This window comes from Apus apus, chromosome 1 (genome assembly GCF_020740795.1).
Source record: "Apus apus isolate bApuApu2 chromosome 1, bApuApu2.pri.cur, whole genome shotgun sequence".
Lineage (NCBI taxonomy): Eukaryota > Metazoa > Chordata > Aves > Apodiformes > Apodidae > Apus > Apus apus.
In genome coordinates this window covers 152232238-152245385 of record NC_067282.1, presented here as the reverse complement: position 1 = coordinate 152245385, position 13148 = coordinate 152232238, and the positions used below count along the sequence as shown (strand labels likewise).

General features: G+C 47.8%; 1 protein-coding gene across 1 annotated transcript; it reads right to left on the bottom strand.

Moving 5' to 3' along the window:
• Nucleotides 1-3593: 3593 nt before the first annotated feature.
• EIF3L (eukaryotic translation initiation factor 3 subunit L) lies at nt 3594-13146 on the bottom strand. The gene is made up of 13 exons (XM_051628897.1): nt 13038-13146; nt 12886-12934; nt 12568-12778; nt 11890-11969; nt 11567-11628; nt 10163-10232; nt 9411-9484; nt 8265-8436; nt 7844-7998; nt 6875-7045; nt 5338-5835; nt 4281-4361; nt 3594-3845 (listed from the first exon to the last, which is right to left on the bottom strand). The coding sequence occupies exons 1-13, from the start codon at nt 13068-13070 to the stop codon at nt 3807-3809; spliced, it is 1695 nt and encodes a 564-aa protein (XP_051484857.1). The 5' UTR covers nt 13071-13146; the 3' UTR covers nt 3594-3806.
• Between the last annotated feature and the right edge of the window lie 2 nt (nt 13147-13148).

Here is a 13148-nt window from a genome sequence, read left to right as displayed (position 1 = left end):
GCAGCAAGCTGGGGAGACGCGCCAGCCCCCACCGCAGCTCTCCCGCGCTCAGGGGAGCCTGGATGCCCCTTAAGAGTCATAGAACTGTTAGGATGGGAAAGGACATAAAGGTCCAACCCAGCATAGCCAAGTTCACCAGCAAACCATGCCCCTGAGCACCATGTCTACATGGCTTTTAAACACCTCCAGGGTGGTGACTCCACTTCTTCCCTGGGCAGCCTGCTCCAGTGCCTGGCAACCCTTTCACTAAAGAAATTGTTGCCAATATCCAATCTAAACGTCCCCCAGCACAATTTCAGGCCATTTTCTCTTGTCCTATTACTTCTCACTTGGGAGAAAAGGCCAACACCCACCTCTTTACAACCTCCTCTCAGGTAGTTGTGGAGAGCAGTAAGGTCTCCCCTCGGCCTTCTTTTCTCCAGGCTAAACAACCCCAGTTCCCTCAGTCACTTCTCTTAAGATCTGCGCTCCAGACCTTTCACCAGCTTCGTTGCCCTTCTTTGGACACACTCCAGCACCTCAGTGCCCTCCTTGTAGTGAGGGGGCCAAAACTGAACACAGTATTCGAGATGCCATCTCACCAGTGCCCAGTACAGCGAGGACAATCACTTCCCTAGTCCTGCTGGCCACACTGTTTCTGATAACAACCAGGATGCTGTTGGCCTTCTCAAAGAAAAGCCTTGAACAAAAGTTGCAACTTTTTTTCCACTCAGCCCCTGGGAAGGACTATGAGCAGGAACTGAAAACAGTTGACACTGAACTCAAGTGTAACCTCAGCTAAAGAAAAAAAAAAACACCAGGCAGCCTAATTTCTGGATCCTCTTCAGGCTTCAACATAGGCTGCTCTAACCAGAAGCAGTTCTCTGCAGTCCTAGGGCCATGAGCTGTGGAGGACATGGAAACATCCGACAGCGGAGTACGTGCGGGACATAGGTGGCTCCTGAAGTCGGCACAGGGCCAGGGAGGGCTTTGAAGTCGGGGGACACTTGGAAGTTGCAGGCAGCACTTCACAGGAAGCCCTGGAAGAAGTGGAGGAAGGGTGCGATACAATCTCAGGAACCCGCGACACGGAGGAGATGGGTTGTCACGAGAGCTGGCACGCGTGCTTAGTGTGATGGTCTGATAACGGGGGGAGGGAGAAACACACCATTACATGTTAGTTTACTGTGCTAAGACTTTTTTTTTTTTCCATTTCCAACTAGGCCAAGGGGGCTGCCACAGCTATCTCTGTGGAAGACTGGTCCATCACACAGATGTTGGGCTTATTGGCCCAATCAGTTACTGTTTTTTAACGGACCCAACATTAATTTCTCCAGTCTGATCTCATTCTTAGCACCCTCCTGTTACATTCTATCACTCCATGGGCCCTGAGCTGTAACAAGTAAAAACCAAAGTCCCTCTGAATGCCTTGCACAGCCTGCCCCCTCAGTGTCTGTGATAAGTTGTGGTGTAAATCACTGGAAAAGCTACTATGTAGAGGAAAAGGAAATGAAATAAATGAAGTACTGTCCTGTGTTTGTAACCACTGAGCTGGCTGCTCAGGATCCCCCAGACTTGTCTGACAGTATCTTCCTGATGTATCTTAAGGGAGAGCAGGATCAGGGATAGGTCAGAGACAGAGAGCAGATAACCCTGTGCTCTGGTTCCCTCTGATAAAACCATTTTACCCAGAACTGCCTGGGAACACTTCCACCAACCAAGCCCTGCTGTGGCAGGCAAGGCTCCAGCTGTAACAAACCCTCCCTGCAGAGGCCTGTCCAGCAGCAGCAGGGCTCTGTTGATGCTGCTGAACACCCTGCATTCCTCCAGCTTCAAGCAGTGCCAGGCACCGCAGCTCACTGAGCCCATCTTTCCACCCTGTGAGAGAGCTGCAAGCTCTTCCTGGCTTTGTTCCACCAAGTGCCAGCCCCACTCAGTTAACCTTCAGCAGTCCCTTGCACGAGGAACGGAGCCAGGCAGACCAGCTGATGGTGTCTGTGCATCCTCTGGAAGCTGGTCTGGCAGACACACACAAACAGCACCATATTCTCATACCCAAGAAGAGCCTGTAACTGCTGGAGGGTTGAAGATTACACTTAAGTGCCATAAAAGCCTGAAATTCCAATTTGCCCATCATGGATTAAGATCAGACCAAATCTCAGACCTTGGCTTCTTTTGCTAGGCTATGATCTAGATCCCGATGGTGGAGATACCTGCCCTGTCAGAGGTTCTCTTCTTGCACATGTTCTGGGTAAGATTTGGGCTTTGGATAACAAGAAAGCTGGAGGGGAGCTGCTGTTGGTAAACATATACCAGCAGAAGTGCCAACCCTAGAAATGAAAAGGAGCAGATTCTCTTGGTAGCTCCCATGGGCTGCTGCAATGCAGAGGCACCTCAGTCCTTTAATTTCTTTAATGATACGGCTGCCTCAGACTCTTCAGAACTGGAGGTAGGAAGTGCTTGGCACATGTAACACTAACAGCAGCAGCAAGGAGCCCAAGAGGAGCTGCCCATTTAATCTCACTCTGTGCTGCCTGTACCCTGCCCACACGACTTTGTGATGGGAAACAGTTTACTTTTGGGCAGTATCTAGGACATGAGAAACTTGACCCTCATTCAAACATGACGTACAATCCAACAAAGCCTAATTATTCCTGACTTCTCAACAGAATCGCATACAAAGCCAGGCTGGAATACCAGGACCACTCTCTCAGTGGAATTAGGGAAGGGTACAAAGAAGCAGATGGGGCATATGAAGCACGCTTTGTGTAGCTTTCCTATTGCACACACAGGTTCTTCTCTTGCACCTGTTTCTACCACTCAAACACCAAACTAATTCAAGGACAGCAAAAGGAGAGGGGAGAGAGGGTGTGGAGGGCCAAGGAGATGCAATTAATTCTTTGAATTCTCTTGCCCAGTATTTACAAGTCCTTGATTCCCCTTTATAGGGCTAGTTTTCAACTGTTTTTTCTCAAACACTGAAAGTTTGCCTTGAAGAGTCCAAATTGCCTGGAGAACTGGGAAAGTTAGAATTTAAAGGGCTTTAATAATTTAAACACCCCCAGGGAGTTTTCTGGAGAAACTGAACTCCATTAAATTAAGGGCCAGGATTTGGGCATCACTTGTGCTGAAAAAAACCCACGACCTCCAGCAAGGACATCTCATCACATGACCAAAGTTAATACTGGTTGAATATTTACAAAAAATCCTCCCCCTTCCTTTAAAAACTTGTCAATCCACTTTGGAGCATTTCTACTTCATAGCAACTTAAAAAAAAGAGGGATGGGAAGACAAAAATGCCACCTTCTATGAAAGCAACTACACTTCAGGTTCAAAGCGTGGGGCAAGGGCTAAAAGGAATATTAGCTTGCATCTCTTTTCTCTTTCCATATCCTGTGGAAACAGTGTGGAACAGCTAATTTTCTCCCTGTTAATTGGTTCCACAGCTTTCCCTGTTCACCGTGCACAGTGCCTTTACAGAGCAAAGAAAGAGAGCTGCTCCCCACTGTTACCTGCAACAGCATGGACCAACAGCAAGCAGCCACCCATGTCTCCAAATACAATTATATTCTTCCATGGAGGAAAAATAAACGAGTACATCAGACACTGAACGCTCACCAGAAAAACTCCACTAATTTATTAGATGTTTTTTTCCTTCCTAGGATAGTTTGAGCCAAATGAGTCTGCTTATTTAAGTACAAAAAACCTTCAGAGTCACAGGAGATTCCAGAAATGCCAGAACCCCGAGCTCCCTTCCCTCACCACGAAGAGAACAATCTCTCCCACCCACTTTTCTGCTCAGGCCGCTCTCTGCATCCACACGAGGTTTAGGGTCTCTGGCCCATCTTCTTCAGGGTTCGATTCAGCTGGAATTAGAGAAAGCAGAGTTCAGGAAAATATACAGTGACGGACATACACTGTTGTTCCCCTCAGCAGCCTTTACCCAATGCCTCTGGCTCCTTCCTCTCCAACTCACTGTCAAAAAGAGCTCTGGTGCAAGTGCAGGCAGTGTGTGAAGCAGGAGGGGAACTAGTAAAATTCCTTCCTCCTCTCCAAGTCACCAGGGGAAGATGTGGGAAGAGGAGACGGTGCAAACTTCTACCAGTGGTACTGCAACCCTGTATTGCTCAAGTCCTCACATCTTGGTATTTTGCTGCTTAAACCACTTGCCTTTGCCCAGTGCCTTGCAGAGCTGAGGCATCACACAGCTGTCTCACACAAGCATGGCTCCCCAGGGCCTGCACAGCCCAATGCTTGCCCCACTTCTCCAGAGCCACACAGTTCTCCTGCCCAGGACTCACCTCCTCAAACTTGTGGATCTGGCGGATGAAAAAGTCCCCATAGCGTCGAGCAACCTTCGTGTCCGCGATGTGGATCATGTCCTGGGGAGGCAACAGTGTAAGGTCAGGAAAAGGATTGTGCTAGAAGGGAGAAGGGAAGCATTGCCAAACTTGAGGAGCAACCAAAGGAGCTTCACTCCAGCCCTGGTTCAGCATCACACATACCTGAACTGTGCTAGTCCCATAGCAACCATTCAGTTCTCTGTGAGCTGCCTTCCCTATACCTTTGCCTGGGCTGGGTCCCAAACTCACACTGCATTTGATTCCTATGCTCTGCCACACTCTGCCTGTTTTTGTCTCTCTTTGCAGCTGTTTGACACTCCAGACTTATGCCCTGCTTCCCTCTACCAGCAGCTAAGAGTCATGCTATCTATTAGAAGAGCTAGGCTGACACACAGAATAAGACCTTGCAGGAAGAGGTCTCCTCTAGGGACCAAGAACAAGGAACAATCTATTGTCCTTCCTAGCCGGACATGTAATGGTCACTGCTATCTTCCTTGAAATGAAGTCCTAAAACATTCTCCTATGCTTCCTGCTGCATGGAGCTCCAAAGGCAGGATGGTGACAGGACCCTACCTTGTGTTAAAATTCCTCCTAGAGCAGACAGAGCTAAATGCTGCTCCAGTGAAAAGTGGACCTGTAACATGACTAAGATACACACTTTATGAACCAAAGGAGAGACCTGCAAAGCTGAAAATCCCTCCTGACACTGACAGCACTATTTGTCACCCAACTTCACATCCTGAGAACACAGACAGATGAACAGTTCCCTCTGTCCTGGGGAAGATATTCAGGACCTTTGTTTTCTGGGTACAATGACTGCCAAAGCTGCCTGTAGCATCCCACCACTGCTCAGCCACTAATACTCCTATTATGTAGAACTACAACTTCTGTGTGGGCAGCCAAGCCCTTTCACATGGCCAAGAAAGAAGTGATGTTCCCCACAGACTGGAGCAAAACTAGGTGCTGTCACCTCCAAAATTTCCTAGGTGAAGGAATTTCCTAGCCAGATACCAACCTTGTCAATATAGAAGTCGACCTCAGAGGCAGACTGGAACTCCCCATCCAGGGCAGATATGCCGCTGGTCCATACTAGGTTCTTCATCTTGTGCTTGAAGACGAGCAACTGAATACGAAACTCCTGCTCTGTGAGGTCCAGGAACCCAGCCAGCTTGGCCACAGGCATGGTGGTGTAGAGCTTGAGGAAGCTACGAATGGTGGAGAGCTGGGCCTGCTGCTGAACCTCATCAGCAAAGACCTTCAGCTGCTGCAGGAAGGGCTCCTTGTGGTAGTTGGGGTGCACGTTGTCGTAATTGGGCACCACAGGGGAGAGGAACTTGGGGCAAGCGTAACTGAAGAGCTCCTCATAGACCTGGGCGTCACCCTTCTGCATGCGCAGCATCTTATCCCCGTACTTCTCCCGCAGCTGCAGGTGGATGCTCTCATCGATGCGCATGGGGTACATGGTGAGGGCGATGGCCAGCAGCGCGTGCATCTGCTCGTTCTGCTTGTTGATCTGGGACAGAGAGGAGAACCTCTTAACTTGGCAACGTGCTCAGGCTTGATGGTGCCTGAGGGACCCGGGAGCTGCATGTTCCAGAGAGATCCTTTTACCCAGAGCACTGATGGTCCTAATGCTCAAGGGGGACAGCACAAAGCAGCAGCGACTCCGGGCAAAGCAAGAGAGCTGAACACCGTATCAAGGCTCTCACTAAAGAAAAAGAAGGCAACACGAGAGGAAAAGTACAGAGTAAGTGTATCCAAACCCATGCAGAATCTGGATGGCCAGAAGCAGGTTTGACTGCTTTGGTGAAAAAAAAAAAAAAAGTGCAGAGGAGAAATGAAAGCAGATAGTTTAACAAGCATCTCCTGGCAAGGGACTGTTATCAGGGAGGCCAGTGAAGAAAAGACTGAGAAGTAAGATTTACCAGAGTGTGGGATGAAATGGACAGTTGTGTGGCTGAAACACACACCAAACTTTTGAAGTGTCATGGAATTAAGTATGGCAGAATTTGGCTACACAGAGAGTTAGAAATGAATCACAAGGATGAAAAGGAGACAGCAGCAGCCGCAGGGGGAAAACGGGCACCAGAGACAGCTTAGGTGGAAAAAGAAAAGAGCTTTGTTTCAGCCATGCTGATTTAAAACAGTTTGTGAATGACTACCTGGTAATGGAAATATATCCAACAATGGCAGTAACCTGAAATGCAGGACTGGACTAGAAACAGGACGGAGTTTGAAGAACCATTGACAATAATATAATTAATATAATTAGCAGCTGATGTTCATTAACAACACTGCCTAGAAGGAGACTGCAGATGGAGCTGAGGCCACTGTATGGTGACCAACCGAAGGAACTAGTAACACAGCTATGAGAAAGAAAGTATTGCCAAAAACAGCAAAGGAGTTAAAAGAACCCCCTGTCACCACCACCAGCATAGTCCAGGAAAATAAAGCTGGATTATTAGATGTAGGTTATCAGGTGACAGCAGAGGGGCAGGAAAAACAACAGCAGCTTTTTCTTTCAGCAAGTCTAGACCTAGTCTATCCCTTACCATCTCATACTTGTAGGTTGTCCTCTGAAACATGCTCTTGGTCCTCTGGATGTAAAGGAGGATGTTGGCAAAGACACGGATGGCATCCTGGTAGCGCCGCATCATAAGGTATGCAAAGCCCACGTAGTAATAGGTGGTCACCTGGCACTCAGGCACCCGGGAGTACATGCTCTGAGAAGAAGGGATCAACACACCATGTCAGAGGGGAGACAACCACCTTTGATCCAAACAGCTTGCTACCCAGAATCCAGCCACCTCTGCTTTCACTCATGTCTCAGATATAGAAAGGAGAGGATTAATTCAGGATAGCCCACCTCCCACCCAACCCTGCAGCAGCTTCCTCGCTGTTTATTAGATCATCCTGTTTCCTCTGTTTTCCAGTTTCAGCTTCCTGCAAGCAGAGGACTCTAGCAGTGTCCCCAGTATTGCTTTGCTCAGTTCCCTTTCCCCCGTTTCACTCCACGTCCTGTGCCAGACAGCACACACAGAGCTGTGCCAAGCCTTGGCCCAAGCCCCTGGCGCAGCTGGACTTTTGTTAGCCACTGTCACCACAAGCAACACCCAATGCTAGGGGGCAAAAACATGCAAGGTGGAAGTGGGCACAGTGAGAACAAAGAGTCAAAAATAAAAGAATGAGCCACTGGATTAAGAATGGAATTATGTGTTCAGCTAGCTGCTACTGCACTACTGCTTACAGTTCAAATAATATTCCTGATAACAACACTGCCTTGCACAACACAGCCAGCCTCCTAAAAACCTAGGCATTTGTGCTGCAACTGCATCAGGCATTATCATATGGCTTGGTTTAATGCCAAAGCTCCAGCTGCATTCAACTACAAACTCCTGACAACTACAACAGCTCCTAACAGCTCCTCAGCTGGAAGATTCATCGTGGCAATCATTCACCAGCATGTCTGAACAGAGGAATTTGGGAAAACGCAGCAGAGATTTTAAAACCCGTTGTGTTACCTTCTTGTTGAGCTCGATGTTCTCCAGAACCTTGATGGCTTGGTAGTAATCCCCCAGCAGAGAGTGCAGACGCAGCAGCCCCACCAGACTGAAATAGCCCAGCATCTTGTAGAGGGAGTGGCGACCATATTCACCAGCCACGCTTTCAGGGTCACCTAAGAAGAGAAGGAACCATGAAGCTTTCCTCCAAGGAAGCAAGCTCCCTTTTCCACACCTCTTAGGCTTACAACCACAGGGAGAAAGGCTCCAAGTGTAATCACCAGCACTTCTCACAAAAGGCCAACAGAACCTGTTCCCAGTCTATCTGTCCACTGATGCAGGGTTTGATGCAGCTCCCAAATAACGTTAACCAAGCTTGGCCAAACCCAAGCAAGGCACAGCACAGACACCAGTCCTGCTTGGCACGTCCCATCTAGCTCACCTCCACTTGTATAGACCTCCAGCTGGCGGTTGATGTTGGATTTGTCCACCAGAGAGTGCAGCACGTTAAGGACACTGTGGACGTTCCAGATCTTGGGGTTGGAACGAAGGAAATCTATTTCCTCTTCAGACTTCTTGGCTGTCTTGCAGCGGTACTGGCTGAAAGACTGGAACTACAGGAAAAAGCAGAGACCCGGTAACTGAAAGCTATCTTGGAATCCACCAGCTAGGTGCACTAAGCTTACAAGTCAATCACACAAATGCATTACAACAAGCTACAAGTCACATGAGAAAGATAATGTAATCTGAGATTATCCGGCAACCAAAATGGCAAACTGTATCAACTTTAAAGCAGTGAGGGGAAAAAATTATACAGTGCAGAGGGAAAAGGCTAGAAGACAGAACAGAGGAGGATCTCTTAGACAATTAGGACAGGCAACTACACACAAATTTGCTGTCTGAACAGCTAGTAAAGAGAATAACCAAGTCCTAAGACGTGTTTGCATACACACGCACATCTTTTTCTACATATGCCCACATAATTTTTCATCCCCAAGCTTGAAAAGACTGCCCTTGAGGAATTCCAGGCAGTTCTATAATAAAAAGTTACAGAGAAAGGAATCTAAAACCCGTCCCATTTCAGATCTGTATTGCTGCACTCAGAACAGTAAGTGGAAAAATATCTCCTAATGGCAAGATCTTAGCCCATACATTATTTCATATCAGGTCAGCAATCTCTCAGTGAAAGCATGAAGGTCCTACTGACTAAGAAATACCAAACTAAACTGTAGTGCACAAAACTAGTTTGAACAAGTATCTTCATAAAGTCTTTAAGATCAAAGGAGATTTCAGTCAGAGAAAATCTTCACAAATCAGGCAGAAATGAAGGTGAGTTTAAAAAAAGATCCCCTAAGCAGCAACTGAAACAAACACCAACCAAAGTCCAGGACTCCCCAGAGAGCTCCATGTAACTTAAAAATCTGTGCATTTATAACTACTTCATCTACCTGGTGACCCAGGAATAACAGTGCTCACCCAAGTTTTTTTGACCTGCAAGGGTATCCTAGCTATGAGGAAGAGATGCAAAGTTTATAGCCCTACTAGGGGCAAGGCCACCCCAAGGTGACCCAGCCATATAGTCAGATACCTGGTATATGAATTCATCAATGATATCCCAGAGCCACTGGTTGGGCAGTTCCAGAGGAGCAGGGCCATCAGCATCTGTGGAAGGACAGAAGTAATAAATGAGAAACTTAACACCCTGAGAAAGAACAGTGTCAGAACTGGAGGATTAGACAGATTAAAGAACACTAGAACTCTCCTGAAATGGCAGGTGCAGCAGCAGATGAATGAAGCTTCCAACAGGGAGGTTATGTGTGGCTTCAGCTACCTCAGCTGCCTTCACTTTTAAAGCACATAAGTGTATATGGGGTTAATAATCTCTAGAACACAAGTGCTCAGCAGCAGGGATTCCCAGAAGCTGTGCACACACTGTAGGGGTTTATCCACACCCATCTATTCTCCCACAGAACTCAGTCAGGAACTCAGCAAGACTAGCATTTGTTCCAAGGGGGGTCAACAAGAATAAGCAGTTGTGAAATCCTGCAAGTTTTCTCTAGCTTACAGCTTTATTTGGCTTTTTAATAAAGATAGGTGAAGCAGTTCTCAGAAACACGGAGAGCTAAATAAGTTTTATTCTTACAGTATTTCAGAAAGCACTGGAAGATATTTGCAGTTACTGTGGTTTGAAATACAGGGATGTAAAGTGCTCTTCATCCAACTCAAACGTATGGAAAGCTCACAGCCCGTTTCTCCCAGTATGATCTATAGACAAACACGTTCCAGTTCTTCTGACCCTCTCCAAAATCCGTAAACCAGAAATTAATCATAGCAACTCACTGAGGATGTAGTTGAAGAGATTGCAGTAGTTGTAATAGGATTCAAATCTCTGTTCCAGTGTAGGCCCTCCCTGCAATGAGAAGTCAGCACAGGCTGCTTAGTTTTGAGCACGGCAGGAGTTTATGGGCAACAGCATACAGTGGACAGACAGCAGTCACAGCAGCAGAGGGTCTATTTCAGAAACAGAGCCAATATTCATCCAGGACACCCACCAGCACCACCCTGAAAATCTTGAAATTGTATCACTGTTGTCCCATAAAATAGGGCTGACTTTTCACATACAGGATGACTGAGTATTGAAACCTTCTGTGAATAGGACGCATTAACCTAGCTTGGACTTAAGAACTTCCTAATTCTTATCTTTAACAGCTCTCCTTCCTTCTCCCCTCATGAAAGGCCGTAATCAATTCAACAATTCTGCTTCTGGACTCTATTTTAAACATTTTGAAAGACCAGGAAACACAGGAGGGGATCACTCTTCCTAAAATCGTCTGCCTTGTTTCACATGGAGATACTTGAGGGCAGTCTGAGAACCACTAAGAGCACAGAAACCTGAGAAACCCGTCTCTGACTCAGGTTAACCAGAGCTGCTTTTTCAAAGTGCCCACTTCTCCACCCTCTGGTCCACACCAAAACTGCAGTTGTTGCTTAATTACCCTTTAAGTCATGCATCTGTTCAGCTTCTATGCTTAAAGAACCAAGGACTACTGTGATATTATAATTGACTTGGAATTAGCTTAAGAAAAATAAAATGGGGTTTGTTTTGCTTTATAGAGCATTATTCCTTCTCCTGTATCCATTATGGTGCCCGTTTCCCTCTCCACAAGGCACTCTGACCCCATGTGTTTGTTTTAAAAACAAATAATGCACCTTCCTCTTGTGACACTCCCTCTCACCCACCTGCTAATCTGAAGAACAAAGAGCCACAAAGCAGCACACAAAAACAAATGATCTATAGGTCTTGCAATTACAGCTCTATCAAAAAGAAAATCCAATTACATCCCATCACCTCTTTCTAACCTACCTCACTAACCACTACATCTGATATCAGTATCAAGCTTTTGCATCCTAGCCTCCTGAGAACTCACACTAGGTCTTCTGATTCATAGAAGCTACCAGGGAAACCTGCACACTCATCACTACTAAGCTTAAGGAAGCAACTAACGAGCTTGAGAGCCAAGTCTTTCTTGCTGTCCAGCAATCAGCAAATCCTTACTAAGCTAACAAAAGGCAAGAATTTTAAGCTTCCCTAAAGCAACCTGACTTACAGCTCACCAGCCCACCCAATCCTGCCTTACAAAAATTACAGAGCCACTGATGCTGGGGGAGCAGCAAAATTTGGCACACTGAGGGCATGTAGAAGCCAGCAAACAACCAGCAGGAAGACACGAGGCAAACACTCACGCTGACTTTGGCGTAGATGTGCCTGTAATACAGCTCCTTGTACAGGATGAGGAAAACAGCATCTGGAAAAGATGACAGACCTGGACGTGAGCAAAGCCACAAGGCTTTGAGTTATAACTGTGGTGCTACAGTTATGAAGGGAGACACAAAAGGATACATCCTTCAGTTCCGACTTCCTGCCAGGCATCTACAGAAGGCATTGCTGGAGTGAACAAGGATGACTAACTCAGATGGCAGGAATGCTCTGCACCTGCTCATTCAAGTATCAGAAGTAACTTAGATCCCTCTCTCTCTGACAACCAAAAAGAGAGTAAAGGACTTACCATTTCCAACCTGAGGGGCAATGGCCTCGGCCTCTGGCCATGGGGTATTTTTAAAAAACCTTTCTGTCAGCTTTGTCCAGCTGAAAGATAAGACAAACACACGTGGTATCAGAAACCATTCCTCAGTACAACAGTGGTAGAGTTAGGGATGACAATGTAGAGGCCTTGGATTTGATGGAAATAAACTACCACTACCATCCCCTTTTAGTAAGTCCAGTGCTGAAACAAAGAATGAGAATGGCAAACCAGACTTCAATTTATCCCTGAAGTATGGAATAGGTGAGTATGTTATTTCATACTCCCTTTAGGGTAAGGTAACATAGATATGAGCAGGAATGGGAGTATCTGTAGGGAACAGGCACAAAAACTACATATCACAGCTTTCTACAGACTGCCTAACCAGCACTGCTGAGGTGACTTTTTGCTGCCTCTACACCTGTTATGCACAGGAGTGGTATTTTACTCCAGACTGGTCACAACTCACCTGTACTTATGTTCACCTAATGGTCTGGAAACATGTGGGGTTTTTTCCCCTGTAACCAAACCGAGCCTCGTGCTGTATTTTAGACACAGCCTTCGTTTGGAACAACACAGGTAGCAGACAAGACCTTCCTTTTAAGAGCAGGGTGCACTTTCTTAACGTGACAGCCCACCCTGGAGGGAGGGGGGGCTTTCTACCTGTTTTCATAGATGTCCTGGATCTCATACACCTTCTGGTCAATGACGTCGCTGGAAACGCGGCTGGCCTGGAGCTCGTACACCTTCTGGTCAATGAGATCCGACACCGTCTTGTGAAAATACTGGATGAAGTTCTTGATCACCTCGGGGATCACCTGGTAGGTCTGCTGCTCGTACTGCCGCTCGTAGGCCAGGTCTTGCTTCGGGTCTCCTGGGGGCGGGGGGGGGGGAGGAAGAGGAGCGGTCAGGCAGCTGCCGCACGGCCCGCAGGCCCCGAGAGGCCGGGCGGGCGCGGCCCAGGCCCAGGCCCGCACTCACCCGTGTGCATGTCATAGTCGGCCGAGTAGGCGTAGGGGTCGTAGGCGGCCTGCGGAGAGAGGGCGGCAGCGAGTCACCAGCGCCGGCCCGGGCGCGACCCCCCGGCTCGACCCCCGCCCCGAGACCCCGGCCCCGAGACCCCCGCCCCGCACCTCGTTGTCGTAGTCCTCCCCGGGGTAGGCCATGGCGGCGGCGCGGCGGGGCGCGGGCTCCGGGCGGCAACGCGGGCCCGGCGGGCAGACAGGGCGGTGGCAGCGAGCCGG

Excerpts from the sequence above, each read along its gene's own strand:
- EIF3L (XM_051628897.1), bottom strand. The coding sequence starts at position 13,070 with ATGGCCTACCCCGGGGAGGACTACGACAACGAG. Across the intron at positions 7,046-7,843 it reads ACATCGAGCTCAACAAGAAG|AGCATGTACTCCCGGGTGCC; the intron begins GTAACACAACGG and ends CCTTCTTCTCAG. Across the intron at positions 4,362-5,337 it reads TCGACTTCTATATTGACAAG|GACATGATCCACATCGCGGA; the intron begins GTTGGTATCTGG and ends TTGCCTCCCCAG.